Genomic DNA, 15502 nt, shown 5'->3' with positions numbered 1-15502 from the left:
AAGTAATTCTTTCAAAGTAATTCTTTCAAAGTAATTCTTTCAAAGTAATTCTTTCAAAGTAATTCTTTCAAAGTAATTCTTTCAAAGTAAATCTTTCAAAGTAATTCTTTTAAAGTAATTCTTTCGAAGAAATTCTTCAAATAGAAATTTTTTTTAATATTTACTTGATTAAGTACCTTCTGTCTTCGCTGGAATAAAAAGATGTACAAATTTTTACAACTCTTCTTTTTAAAAGTTTTTTTTTCTCTTCTGATAGACAAGTTGGTGGCCTTGAGGATTCATGGGCTGTAGTAAATGGTAGCAAGGAGGTAACCATTAGATATAAATTCAGGGGTTTATATTTTCTTGTAAATAATTCCCCCCCCCCCTCTTGAAAATATGTTTTCCCCCAGACTTCAAGTATTTTAAGTGTTGAGATTTTATTTGTTGAATCGGGCGAAATAATTGACTTTCAGCAGAGAATAAATCAATTTTTCACCAAGATCATTGATTAGAATNGGCGCCTGTACTACGGATTGTTCTTTAATAATAATAATACCCCTGTACAAGTCGATTTGATTCCGGTCTAAATCATATTCCTTTCTTCATTCTTGGTGATTTTCTGCAAGATTTACTTAAAAAAACTAATTTACAAAAAACCTATCACTCCAAAAATACTCTTATTAAATTGATCTCAAATTTTACAAGTTGATTTTACTAATTTGTTTAAGGGTGGAGGTACCTGTGGAACTCCATACAACACATATACCACCTCTAAGGTAAAACAAATTTTGTTTTTATATGATGTGTTGGCCATCCCTGCAACTTATGATTTGATTTGATTTGATTTGATTTGAGTGTTATTATTTTGATTTTATATGATTGTGTGGTAGTTTGCACTATATTTGTTGTAGTCTGCAATTACAAACTTATTTTTTTTTTCACCATTCCATCTTAAGAATCTTTTCCAAATTAAGAAGTTTTTAGATTTAAAAAAACTGTTTTATTTTGAATTTTGTTTAGGAAAAGAAGGAGGCACCTGCAGGGAAACGCATTGACTATATTCTCTACACGAGCGGGCCTAAAATACAGGTTATCTTGGTCAAATAGTAAATGAGGGAACAATTTCCCAAAAGTTCGCTCAAAAAATCCACCAGGGGTGTATATTTTCCTGAAAAATCATCCCCCACCTCTTAAGAAAGTAATTTTTTCCCCCAGAAGTTAGGTATGGTTTTTATAAGCGTTTTATTTCCTGAATTAGGAAAATAAATGATTTTTAGCCGAAAATCTGGTTAAAAAGTATGACAAAAGAAAGCAAAATTTTCCTTTTCATTTTCCCGAGATTTCCAAAAATCATTCCCCCCCCCAGGGGGGTGGGTATTGGTAATTCTTAAAAATATACAGTATACACCCTTGTCATCCCCCCTCCCCCAATGAAATATTTTTCTCCTCATATGTTTTTATGTTTGCGTAGAGCCCAAAATTATTTTAATGGGAGAAGTAAATGAATTTTATCTTAAGGGATGAAAAAACTTGCCTTTTGATATTCAATGTTTTTTTGTTCGGGTGGGATATTCTTGAAATATATCCCGGATTATTAAATTTATAGGGCTATTTATTTAAGGAATTAACCCTCTGCTCTTTCCCCTGACTTTAAGAGAGAGAGAAAGAATAATTATTCAAGAAAATATTTACCCCTGTCATTAACAATTTTGTTGCCAGGTTTCCGCTGTTGAATGCAAACTTCCTCTTCCACAGCGTATACCTGTATCCATCAACTATAAACAGGTAATAAAATATTAAAGGGATTTTTATCTTTTTGCAGGTTAACATTAGATAAAAGGGATTGTTATTTTTAGTTTGCTCAGACTTTTCCTGGGCTCGATCTAAACATTGTTCTGAAAAAGGAAGTTTTCTGTCTTTGTTTTAACCATCTCCCATTACCCCATATGGTCTGAATTGTCAATCCTCCTGAATTGGCTCAGAACAGAAAGATTTAGCTTTAAATAGCAACGTAACGTTTTATTATAAGCTTTACTCAAAAATGATGCAATCAATAGGCTTATAATACAGAGATCAATAGGCTTATAATAACAACAATAATGATAATCTATATATAAATTTGGCTTGTGTGTCTGTTTGTCTGTTTTACGGCTGAACCGATCGGGCCCAAATTTTTTGTGGGACCTCACGTGACCCAAGGGAAGGTTTAAGAATGATCAAAATTTTGAAAATTTGTGTTTAAAAGTTTTTTATTTTTGAAAAATTTTGAAAATGCGCAAAAAAACATTATGAAATCCGCATACTTTTTTTGTTTTTGTTTTATACTGTACAAAGAGAAGATGTTCAGAGATAAAGCCACAATTAAAACTTGAAATAGAAGATGGGCGCGAAGCGCCCTAAAAGCCTAGTATTATTATACTAGTTGAGCTATAGTGATCATGAAGGGGTTGCTGCAGTTCTTAAGATAGAGAACAATCAGGGAAAATCAGGGGAACAGAAGAGACAAAGTTCAGGTGAATGAATAACTGTAATTCTGATTCTTCAATGAAACCTTTTATTGGATAATCAATTCATCAATCAATCAATTTACCAGTTCTGATAATCAATTCCTCAATTTGTCAGTTAATTAAGCCGTTTATTAGTTAATCAATTCATCAATAAATCAATCAATCAATCGGTCAATTAATCTGTTAATGAATTCTTTAATTTAAATCAATCGGTTAATTGAGCCTTTCATTTGTTGATCATTTCATCTATCAATCAATCCATTAGTTAATTAGGTCTTTAATCCATTAGTTAATTAAGTCTTTAATCCATCAGTTAATCAATCAACCAATCAATTCATCAATCAATCATTTCATTAATCCAGTAGTTAATCATGTCATCAATAAATCTATTAAGCAGTTTTGTTAATGCATCAGTTTATTATCTCACTAACTAATTAATTAAGCAGTTAATTAATTCATTAATTAATCAATTATTCATTTCATAAATATATCAGTCAATCCTCTCATTAACTAATCAATTAAGCAATAATCAATTTATCAATCAATCAGTTAATCATCTAATAATTTTTAAATTTATCAGTTTATCATCTCATTAACTAATCAATTAAGCAGTAATCAATTTATCAATCAATCAGTTAATCATCTCATAATTTTTTTAATTTTTCAGTTTATCATCTCATTAACTAATCAATTAAGCAGTAATCAATTAATCAATCAATCAGTTTATCATCTCAAAAATTTTCAATTTATCAGTTAATCACTCAATGAATTCTTCATTTCATCAATCAATCAGTTACTCATCTCATTAACTAATCAATTAAGCAGTTTAGTTAATCAATTAATCAATCAATCAGTTAATCATCTAATAATTTTTAATTTATCAGTTTATTAACTCATCAATCAATCCATTCTTCATTTCATCAATCAATTAGTTAATTATCTCATTAACTAATCAATTAAGCAGTTAATCAATTCATCAATTAATCAGTTAATCATCTCACAATTTTTCAATTTATTAGTTAATCAACTCACAATCAGTCAATTCTTCATTTCATGAATTAATCAGTTAATCCTCTCAGTAACATATCAAAAAGCAGTTAATCAATTCATTAATCAATCAACCAGTAGTCAATACTTCAATTCATCATTTTTATCGATATAGTGATATTATTTGACAATTTACTCTTATCTTTACAGAGGGAAGTGTAAGTTAAATTGGAGTAATAAGAATAAAACTCTGACATCAGCTCTTCCATCTTTTGTTTATTAGTTATAAGTAATGACATTCCTGTGACCGGGGACTTAATGTAATGAATTTGAGCTCGGTTGCTCAACTACAGATCGTCGATTCAAATACTAATCTGTAGTTCTGCAGTGAAGTTATATATAATCTATAAGATATGAGGCCGAATTTACAGAATTTGGTTGTTCCACTTGAAATTGTATTCAATTTTTCAAGATTTAAGTCGGCGCTCAATTGAAACCGGTTTTTGGCAGATTTATGCCGCGGCTCAAATTCATTAAATTCGGACAATGAATAAATACTGAATCACTGATCCAAGATTCGTGGTTGAACCGTCTCTAGACTTAGCTTAAATTCATTAATTCCGGTTCTCGTTCTTAACTTCTCTTTACTAGAACGTGAACAATGCTTGGAAAGAGCTACAGCTTTAGTAAAAAACGCAGTAGAGGCTTCAAGGAATTTTTTCAATTATTTTGTTTGGCAATTCTGCAAACGAAGATTAAAAGTTAATCTTTAGAAAGAAATAAGGTTATTTTTATTTTTTTTTCCTTTTTTTGTTATTTTGATTTGTTTTTCTAAGAAATGAATAAAAATTGACAAAATTTATTAGAAAGGATAAATTTATATTCCTCATCATCTCCATATTCTGTCTGGTCTGCTTCCTCCTCACATTCTCAGGAACATAAAGATATTATTATTCGTCTGAATAAAAAATGGAGATTTTGACTAAAACATAAAACTGTGGAATAGGAAGACGATGCTCTAATGGGAACAGTGTTCAACAGGTAATTAATAACACCTGTCTTAAACTAAGTTATTGGAGGGAATTTTAGAACAAAGAATCTCCCAAACCACTCCCTACTCCTTCTCATATTCCCACATCATTTGTTATAAACAGATTTTTACAGATTAGACATTGTTTGGGGGATTTTTCTTTAAGCATTTGCCGTATCTTAAGAAACTTAAAAGATTTACAAAGAATATTTAAGTAAAGTACAAAATTTGGCATAAGTCTTGTAATCACAGATGGGAGACTATCAATGTAATTATGTAATTTCACTGAGAAAGGTGCATATCCGATTATTACCAATGGTACCCGTCAGCCATTTATCGGAATTAATAATGTAAAAGATAATTGTTTTTCTGTTCTAAAAAGGTTTTGTTTCTCTTCATTTCCTTTCTTCTCTTTCAGAGAGAACCGCAATTCTAATTAATCTATTTTGAAATAGTAAGAGAGAAAAGCAAAATTTGATCAAAGGTTAAAGGGGACTTCAAATAAATGGAGATTCACTAGAAATTACGTTAACACTTCAATTTTGGGGTGTGGGTGTAGGACGTCCCTAAAAGAATGATTTGATTTGATTTGAACACTTCCTTTAAGACACATGTGTTGACCTATGTTGATCTAGGAAGGAGAAGAATGCCCTGCTGGGAGCCCTCTCCGCCCTGGACCTAATGCTCAGCTCTACCCGATACCGGTCAATCTAATCCTCTAGTTCAACAGGTAAATATTAAGAGAAAAAAATCAAAACAAAAAATTACGTTAAAAGGTTAAATGATTTTAAGAAGAAAATTAGACTTTTCAAGCTAAAATTATAATAGAATGATTATCCAACTTTTATTCCTCAGGAACCCCCCACTACCAAAAAAAAAATAATCCTTGAAATCAATTTAGACATTTTGCCATGTTTTCCAGGTACGGTAATCAGGGGTGTATATTTTCTTCGAGAAATGAATAATGTAAAATTATAAAATTATTTTGTAAAGGGGAAAAATAAATCGGTATTTATTTCTTAAAAAGAGCTCTGATATTTTGACCAAAAATATTCTGTTTTATCAAACAGATAAAATATTAAAGATTTAAACCATTAGGTTGCAAAGACATGGAGATTAAAAAATTAAAGTTTGTGGCAAGTGTTCTGTTCTATAATTTTTTACTTCTTTTTTCTTAGGATTCCTTGGAGATGGTGATGGATTTGTAAAACTCAAAATTATTATTATTATCATTATTACTATTATTTATTATTATTTTTATTGATTGAAACTATTGATAACTACTGTGATTACATGGTTACTTTTGTCATAGAACATTATTTTGTAAATTATTTGTTAAAACTATAGTCATACAAATGTTAAACTGCTCATTTTGTTAATTCAATGTAAATATGTTTTTTTTTTGTGAACAACCTGTCGTGATACAGCGGTCTCCAAAATAAAATATATGGATGCTAGGCTTTTAGGGCGCTTTGCGCCTCCTTTCCTGTAAATAATTATAGCTTTTAAATATTGCTCTGAAAATCGGCCATTTTAAATCATTTTCAAATCTATTTTCCAGGATTTTTTTTCTCCAAATTTGATATTCCATAAACCTTCAAACGGACAGACAGACAGACAAGCAAAGTATAAGATTAGAAAGAAGTCCTTTTATTATTTTGGGGGACCACTGTAGAACTTATTATGTATTATTAATTCTATAACCATAGTTAATTTTATTTTTATTATTTGATTTAATTACTTCTTTCTTGTTAGTTTGAAATTTGAATATTTCTAGTCTGAAGTCTGAATAGTCATTGTTATGGCAGAAAACATTAAATATTTATTTTTGTTAATCTATTGCAAAGTTATATACTGGTATATCTACAAATAAGGCCGTTGGGAGGCAAACATATTTTTATATTTATTGGCGTTTAATCATTAATTGAAACCACTGTGGCTTATTCAAGTGACCCCCCATCTATAGTTAGGCAAGTCTGATTCACAACGGTATTCCTTAAACCTTTATCTGAGCAACGATGAGGGAGATATCATGATTTTTCTGTTTTATAAAATGTTGAATTCTGACAATGTCCTTGAATCGTCTCTGCTTTTCACTTTTGAATCGTCACTTTTACAGAGAACCCACAATTGAAAATAATACATTTTTTCCGAAGAAAAACTGGAATTTCACATTCTTTCTTGTTAGTTTTAAGATTTAAACGGTACTGTTGTGAATCAGATGTTTGTAAACGGAGGTACCTTTAAATCACGTCACAGTCCTTTAAAAAATATATTTTCAGAAACAATGAATGACAAGGGTAAAGGTTTCATGCTGACCCCTTCCAGGCTTGGGAAACCTGCAGTCGAGGTGGCAAAACCAGTTTTCACAGGTAGAAACCAGTTTTCACAGGTAGTAACCAGTTATCATAGGTAGTAACCAGTTTTCACAGGTAGTAACCAGTTTTCACTGGTAGTAACCAGTTTTCACAGGTGGTAACCAGTTTTCACGGGTAGAAACCAGTTTTCACAGGCAGTAACCAGTTATCACAGGTAGTAGCCAGTTTTTATATGAGTAGAAACCAGTTTTCATAGGTAGAAACTAGTTTTTAAAGGTAGAAACTAGTTTTTACAGGTAGTGTCACCAGTTTTCACATACAGAAACCAGTTTTCACAGGTAGGAATCAGTTTTCACAGGCAGTAAACAGTTTTCACAGATAAGGACCAGTTTCCTAATCCTCTCTGGCTTTCCTAATCCTCCCTAGCTTTCCTAATCCTCCCTTTCTTTCCTAATTCTCCATAGCTTTCCTAATTCTTTCTAGCTTTCCTAATACTCCCTAGCTTTCCTAATCCTCCCTATCTTTCCTAATTCTCCATAGCTTTCCCAATTCTTTCTAGCTTTCCTAATCCTCCCTAGCTTTCCTAATCCTCCCTAGCTTTCCCAAAACTCCATAGTTTTCCTAATCCTCCATAGTTTTCCTAATCCTTTCTAGCTTTCCTAATGCTCTCTAGATTTCCTAAACCTCCCTATATTTCCTAATTAAAATTTGTATTTAGGATTAAAACAGAGTAAGCTGGGTGGTAGTGTAGGAATATTGGCTGATTCTAAACTCTCCGTCCTTCAATCACAAAGGTAATTAATTCATTGTATAAAGCTAAGATTTATGCTAGTACTTGACAATACTTTCACCATTAAGGTTCATTTGGTGTACTGTCCCGTTTCAGCCGTTTTTGTCTGTGTTACAACTCGTACAACTTGCTCTAGCTTCATTAAAGTCAGTACGGTTAGCCATGATAAGCCAGGAGCGGCCGACCATAGTAGTGTCGAATGGGATGTATTGTTTTATCCAATCCTGTTCTTTTAGGATTTTGTCCTATTAACTACACGTTTTAAGTATTCGTTTTTTATTATTATTTTAAATTAACCTGAGTTTACAGTGACTCTAGGAACCCCCAACTCAAATGCATGGTTGCAGTGTATACTTTCTTGAAAAATCATTTTACCCCTTGAAGTTAGGTGTTTTTTAGGGTTTCCTTCGCTGAATGGGGCAAAAATAAATGACTTTTAGAGGGAAATTTCTCATAAAGGATGATAAACTTGCCTCAAGATGTCTCATTTTTCATTTTACTCCCAAATTCATCAAAAATCATTCTAAAATTTTACACCCTTGCTCAAATTCACGCATAATGTTTTCACTACTTCATAAAAATTATAAAATATAAATATTTAGTAATTCCAGTAATACAGAGACTGAAGAATCCGCCTCTTCTGCTCCCTTCAAACCTACAACATTTAGGTAAAATATAAATAATACAAATTTAAGTGCTTCGCGCCCCTCATGCACCGTTCCATCGACTATTCATTGTTTTTCATTCAAAATATTAAGATTTCCAAACTAGGACGGCTTTTAAATCACAGATCGATTGATTGAATAATAAAGGCAGACGACTTTTTTTTATTAATTTTGGATCCGAGCAAGGTGGCATTACTTCCTATAAAAGTCTGATTTGATTTAATAGAAAAAATTCTTTTATTTTTTGCATGTATTCATTAAACATTTATATTTATTAATTTATAAAGTATAATAACTAACTATGATCAAAATGGCATTAATTTTCATATTATACAAGAAAAAATTTAAATAGTATTCTCAGTTCTATGATCAATCTTTTCATTTAAAAAGACAAACTGAGTTATGGGACAGTGTGCTTAAGGAGCCATTTTGAAGGTGTTCGGACCGGTTTCCTTTTGCATCCGCAAGCCGATCCTCTATGCACACTGCACCATTAACTGTCCATTGCTTTGGAGACATTTCCCGTAAACTAGAGCGCATCGAGATTAAGCAACCTTACAAAATAACCTTGGTATAGACATTCTACTAAATGTTCAACTAGTAGTCGGCAGTTTTTATTATTATTAACAATAAACCTACAGACAAATTACCGAAATTATGACCTTTAGATTATAATACGAGTATATACTAGTATTGATCTGAAAGTTTCCCCATCTTTAGAAACCCAAACCGCCATCGGAGGATAAGTAATCCACCCGGCCAGAACTTATGGTCCGGTCCAACCCGGCAATCCCTAACAGGATGAAGTACTACCTGGAGGCAATGCAGGATCTAAGTCCCGAAGCGTACTCTGCCACAGCCTATCATGTTGTGCCTATGCTATTAAGCTAACAGGCTAGAGCTCCGCCACTTACCCTGACCTATATGGGATCTAGTGGTTCAGATCTGGCCTAATTTTTTAAGGATTAAGTGTATAAGAAATGCTTAGATACTGAAAAGACACAACCGGAAAAATAAGTGATTTGAGAAAAGAAGTTAGAGAAATCTCCATACCTTGAAAAATATGATGAAATTTTCATTTTTTTTCTCTTAGTTTTACCCCCTTGAGTAAACCCGGGACAGAAAATTCAGAAAACTCATTTCTCGGGACTGCTACAGGTATATTAATAATAATTGTAATGATTATAATAATAATTTTGATAAAAATAATGATGATAATGATATCAATAAAAAGAGGTGTATGTTTTCTTTAAAAACTATTTGACTACCTCCCTTGCTCTAAGACTTTTTTGAAATTTTTTTTAGAATTTACTTTGTTTTTTTTTGGATGAAAAAAAATAATTTTTTTTTGAAAATAAAATTTTTTGCTTTCCATGTCAAATATTTTATTTTTTCCCCAAATCATCAAAAATCAATTCTTAAAATTGTACAATACATAAGTATTTGGTTGTTTGGGGNGGGGTGGTTCTGGCTTTTATAGAATTAACACTAATTTGTTTTTTTGTATATTCTTAGAGCAAAGACGGCCGAGCCAGTGTTTGGACAAAATCTATCAGAGAAAGCAATTGTTCCTGCAGAGAAGGTAGAAATTAAGTTTTCATAGAAATGAGCATTTTTTAGAAAAAAAGTGTTTAGACAAACTTGACATTGGATGGAGAATTGGGATGTCAAATCAAAATATTGAATAATTCAGTTTTTTCATCAAATAGACCCCCCCCCGCACTTAAAACAAATATGATTTGTCCTCTGAAAGATACAAAAAGCAGATAATCAGAATGTACATGCATTTTCAGGCGTCCGTAATTAATTGTACAATTAAAAAAAACATTTCACAATGTTAACAATTTTCTCTCTTTTTTATAGTTTAAAAAAAAAATATCACATTCTAGTGTCAAGAGGAGAAGATAGAGAGTGCGGGCACGACAGAACTTCTTTTCTCATCNCCCCACGATCTTCTATAGTGATTCATCATTAGTTCGTCCGAATAAGGGAGTCTTTCAACTGAGAATGTTGATAAATGAATGTATATGAGGGGAAACTAATTACAATGTACATGTATTTATGTGCTGAAAAATTAACAAGTTTATCTTTAAAAATTCAAGTTTTCTTTTCTTTTCTCGTTTTATTATTCTTTTCTTACAAAGAAAATGAACACGTGCCTTAATCTCTCATTTTCGTATTCTAACATTTTAAAGTCTGATGTCTTAGAACTTAGATATTTCAAACTTATTACTCTGCGAGAGCAAAGGTTTACACCTTCAGGTTACTAAAATATAGTATCTAGTTCCTTTCTTGGCTTTTAAATACAAAAATTCCAGTACTCCTGGTTTATTTTATATTTTTGTCCATTTTCTAGTTCAAGCAGCAGAAAAACTTCCGGAGGACGATAAAAAGGTAGGTTTGGTGTGACTTCATTTTATTTTGACGTGGATCCGGATCCGTCCTGCAAAAACCGGTTCCGGATCCAGCTCATAAATATATCAGAAGTTCATATTCTTCATCCGTTTTGTCCAATTCAACATTGAATGGAACGGAAATTGTTACTGATATCTCAAAGGGTGGGTAAACTGCCTTATTTAGAAAAAAGTTTTATTTATATGTCATAATGGAAGTTTGGCTATTTTTGCAGATCCACGGATCCAGGTAGCTAAAATTTTCCGGATCCAATGGATTTGTAACCTAAGAACTGTTAATATCAAACTAGGTTTATCTTGATTCTCTCAAGTAATATTTGAGGAATATCAAACTAGGTTTATCTTGATTCTCTCAAGTAATATTTGAGGGTTTTCTAAAAGAGCATTTTCTTTTTATTTACCATTAGTAACAAATAATAATGCATTTGCAGTTGCAGTTGCAGTTGCAGTTGCAGCTGCAGTTGCATAACATACTTGCATCCAGAAAACGGGCTACTCGTTTGAAACTGATAACTTGTTTTTTTCTGCATTTAGCTTTTTTGGTGTCTTCCGATGGAGCCTAAGCTGAAAACTTTTGATTTAATTGAATCAGCTAAACTCGGACTCCTTGTCAAAACGAATTAAACCTATAAGATTCCATCAATGACAGTATGGTAGAGTTAAGCATACTTCTCTTTCGTCTTAAAAAAGAATTTGGTCGCAATGAGACCGGACGAGTTTAACTGATTCGGTTCATTTAAAACATCTCATCTCACCGCATCATATTAATCCGATTAAAGGGACTGTGAGCATAATTTAAAGTGACCCTCCATACAAAGATGACAATGCCCAATTTATAATTTTACCCTTGAAATGCGGAGAAGCCGCAAATGAAAATAATCGGTTTAAAGAAACAATAAAATGGATAAATAATTCATACTTGATCAGACAACGTTTTCAAGGGTACCGTTGTGAATCGGGCATTGCCATCTTTGCATGAAGGATCACTTGAAATTACTTTCACAGTCCCTTTTATTTAGACGCTAAGCGAGTCTGCTGCCGAGTATACGGAAAGTCATAAGAATAAGAGGAAATATGAAGAAGTTACTGTTGTAACAGGTTAGTTGTAAACTTGTAGAATTCTACTTAATTTTTCACTTTTAAAACTAAAATGAGTCCGAATTTATTGAATTCTAGTCGCGTCTCAAATTTTTGCCGCGGCTCAAATTCTTTAAAATTGGTCTCAGGGTTTATATTTTCAAGAAATAACACTTACTTAAAGGGACTAAGCGTAATTTTAACTGATACTACATGCTAAGATGGCAATGCTCGATTAACAACGCTACCCTTTAAAGCTTTGTCTGATCAAGTATGCATTAGATATCAATGTTTATAATTTTGAAAAATTATTATTTTTAACTGTGGTTTCTCTATTTGTACTGCAGAAAATATTAATGGAATTATCAAAGAGGAGCATTTGTAAACTTAGAAAAACAACAACATCTTCCACATTATTGATCAGATAAAGGTGTCAAGGGTGCCGTTGTGAATCGGAAATGGCCATCTTTGCATTTGAAATTCCTTTGATTTTGTATTAAAAGAAGAAGTACCCGGCGTTGTCCCTACTCATCAATCTTCGTGTAGTTTTCCGTGTCCCTTACACGTGTTTTTTGCTCAAAAGGAAATTACCCTACATGTCTAAATACAGTGATAACCAGAAGGCAGTGAAATAGGAAGACGTCATTACATGCAATACTTGAGTATATTTGATGTTGTTACAAAGCAAATAGTTTTACTAGACACCGAACAAACCACTAATCTAGTTAATTGAACCTGTTGACCCTGCTCAAATACTGTGTCTCATGCTCATTGAACTTTTAAACGTTGTAATTTTATTATAAAAGTCGTTTACTGTACTGTACTGTACTGCTATGTTTAGGAGAGGAAGAAGAATCTAATGTTATGCAGAGCAATGTTAAACTTTACCTCTTCTGTACCGAGAACAAGAACTGGGTGGAGAGAGGCAGGGGTCTGATCAGGTTAAAGAGACTGTCTGCGAAATTTGTATTGTCTCCAATTAAAGGGCACCTTCCCTCTCGAATGGTTTCTTGAGCAACTACGAGAAAGACTTTGCTGTATTTCTTTTTTGGAAAAGGATATATGTCATCTTTCTCTTTCTTCTTTGTCTCTTATCATAATCTATAAATTTTTTTAATAAAATATGGATTTTCCCATAATTTTTTTAGACTTAAGGTTTTGCAGAACGTAATTTTGGCGTGAAGGGCAACTTAAAATTATGTCGATAGCCCCATAAGGAATATCTATATTCTTCCAACCAGTGCTCAGGATCCATTTCATTAGCCCTGAAAAATGAGTCCGGATCGAAGTCTTGAACATTTCTCAAAATTGTCTAATTTTTAACGAAAGAAACATTTCAAAATGTCAATAAAAAAAATTTGCTTATTTTATGTTAACTTAAAATTGTTAAAACTCTTTCTTTTTTCATCAGTTCAGATTTGAGTTTTAAATAAAAAATTTGTTTTTACAGTTTTCTGTTTTATTTTGCTACTTGGATCCAGATCCGTGGATTTTCACATTTTTGCGGATTCGAATCAAGGAAGCAAAAATGTTGCGGATGCATATGCAAGTATTCGGATCCTAAGCTCGGTGTCAAACATTTAGAAGGTTCTAAAAAGGTGGTTCGGAGAAAAAAATGAGTAATTTGAAATGAAATGAATTCTTTTACCGAGCTAGGAAAACTTCAAAATGGTTGTTACTAGTCATTTTATATTTTGTTCCTTTTTATTTTATTTTCTAATATTTAGATTGAATGATGATACCTGTTCTAAACTTGGTCACATCAGATCGAGGTAAATACTAAATATTAAAACTAAATATTTTTGACTTTATTTCTTTCATATCCATTGTTTGTTTTAAATCAAATCAAAGCCTATGTGGCCAATTGTCGAAGCACAGACACCTGGGAATGTCTCGGTTTTAAAGCGTCGTCAACAGATGAACCGTAGTTCCGATGAAAAATCATTGCCTACAAATGCATCATAGTTCCGATGTTAAATTATCTATGTTCAGATGCACCTAAGTTTCGATTTTAAGTTATCTGTGTTTAGTCGCACCTTAGTTTCGATGTTAAATTATCTATGTTCAGATGCACCTTAGTTCCGATGTTAAATTATCTATGTTCAGATGCATCTTAGTTCCGATGTTTAATTATCTATATTCAGATGCACCTAAGTTTCGATGATAAATTATCCGTGTTCAGACGTACCTTAGTTTCGATGCTAAATTATCTTTGTTCAGATGCATCTTAGTTCCGATGCTAAATTATCTGTGTTCAGATGCATCTTAGTTCAGATGCACCTTAGTTCCGATGCTAAATTGTCTGTGTTCAGGCTTGTAATGCGAACTAGTGGATCCCTGCGCGTTGTCCTGAACACCAAACTGTGGGCAGGGATGGTGTGTGAAAAGGTTCAGTTTTTTACCTGCCAAAAGTCATTTTTTTTGGCGGGAAACTTTTTTTGACATGCATTTAAAATGAATGATAGAAAAAAAAATAAGGCTTCTAGCTATGTTATATTATTATAAGATGTGTTATGTAAACAAAACAGAGTTCAGAAAGATTGCAGGTAAAGTCAAAATCTAAAATAGTTTCGCCAGGATACGCATATTTAGTAATTGTTAACTGGTAGGTAGTAATTGGTAATTGGTAAATAGTCGTTCTCGGCATAAGCTCAAATTTTTCTATAAAATAAAGACATTCGTATATATATTCAGACAAATGTTTCTATTCAAAGGAAGTACCGTCTGCATAATTTTTTTTTTTCAAATTTCTTTTTCCACGGGCAACGCCGGACCCTTCAGCTACTACTCAATAAGTTCCTAATCCCTGTCTTGTGTCTAGATCTGAGGCCGAATTTGAAGAATTTAAACAGCGTCTAGACTCTATTCAAACATGAGACGCGGTTCAAACATGGTTGGTTCAACCTAGAATATGTAATCAGTGTTTGGAGATTTTGAGTCAGCGCGCAATTTGAACCGGTGATTGGTTCAAATTCATTAAATTCGGCCTCAGTTGCCTCACAAATGGAAACTTTTGAAAGAACGGAAAATTCTCAACTCAAATTCTTCCAGATAAAAAGATACAACGATTTTTTGTTGTATTAAGTCTATCTACAGACGATAAAAGAAAGAGTTTAACTTATTCCGTTGATTTAAAAGTTTCCAGCTCTGTATGTATATATTATCTAGAATATTCTTGATCTCTGGTTCTCCTAAGGATGCTGAAAAGCTTCATCAAGCTCTTGAATGCAGGTGAATTCCTCCCCTGGCCCCTCTGCTCTGCCTCCCCCCCCCGTCATAATAAGGCATATCTTCTGCAATACTCCTTAAGTGATCTTTCTGAAATTCTGAACTGACACTTCATCTTATGAAAAGTTGCCACATCCTTCAGAATGTTGTTCCTCTGTTCTGTAAAGTGATTTAAACATTTAACAACGATGGTGAACTCAGAACATTTATTGTTTATTGTTTGTTCAATAGTGCAGCATACATTTATTTTCTCATTTCACATAATGTAATAGTTTATGCCTCTTGTTCTAGGATAAACCAGCTAAAGCATGAGAAGGATGTTGAAGAAGGGATGGAAGGTGAGGACAAGGAAACTTTAAACACTGAGCCGGAAACTGAAACAAAAGAAGAGAATGATGAACCGAGTCCGAAGAAGATTGCTAGAACAGAGGATTCAGCCTCGTCCACGGCCTAGACAATGTACATGTCCTCTACTCCATTATAGGAGGAAATTCATGTCCTCCA

The 15502-nt window shown here is 32.6% G+C and overlaps 2 protein-coding genes across 2 annotated transcripts in view; both read left to right on the top strand.

Annotated features, from left to right (window-relative positions):
* The window catches only part of LOC111698752 (putative neutral sphingomyelinase), a 5463-nt gene extending 1030 nt beyond the window's left edge, over positions 1-4433 (top strand). The window contains exons 3-9 of the mRNA XM_023469168.1: positions 257-308; positions 711-758; positions 1003-1071; positions 1702-1767; positions 2405-2495; positions 4128-4188; positions 4343-4433. Coding sequence (XP_023324936.1) covers positions 257-308; positions 711-758; positions 1003-1071; positions 1702-1767; positions 2405-2495; positions 4128-4188; positions 4343-4418 — 463 coding nt within the window. The 3' untranslated portion in view covers positions 4419-4433. The remainder of the gene's footprint in view (positions 1-256; positions 309-710; positions 759-1002; positions 1072-1701; positions 1768-2404; positions 2496-4127; positions 4189-4342) is intronic.
* A 52-nt stretch (positions 4434-4485) lies between these two features.
* LOC111698751 (ran-binding protein 3) lies at positions 4486-14597 on the top strand. The gene is made up of 13 exons (XM_023469167.1): positions 4486-4517; positions 5142-5236; positions 5685-6878; positions 7543-7618; positions 8217-8282; positions 9373-9454; positions 9795-9861; positions 10636-10673; positions 11713-11791; positions 12612-12711; positions 13498-13542; positions 14029-14158; positions 14592-14597. Exons 3-13 carry the CDS (start codon positions 6728-6730, stop codon positions 14595-14597), a joined length of 840 nt encoding a protein of 279 aa, XP_023324935.1. The 5' UTR covers positions 4486-4517; positions 5142-5236; positions 5685-6727.
* Positions 14598-15502: the final 905 nt, after the last annotated feature.

The sequence above is a fragment of the Eurytemora carolleeae genome, unplaced genomic scaffold (genome assembly GCF_000591075.1).
Source record: "Eurytemora carolleeae unplaced genomic scaffold, Eaff_2.0 scaffold318, whole genome shotgun sequence".
NCBI lineage: Eukaryota > Metazoa > Arthropoda > Copepoda > Calanoida > Temoridae > Eurytemora > Eurytemora carolleeae.
Note: the sequence above shows the minus strand (reverse complement) of the source record. Positions and strands in the feature narration are given on the sequence as shown.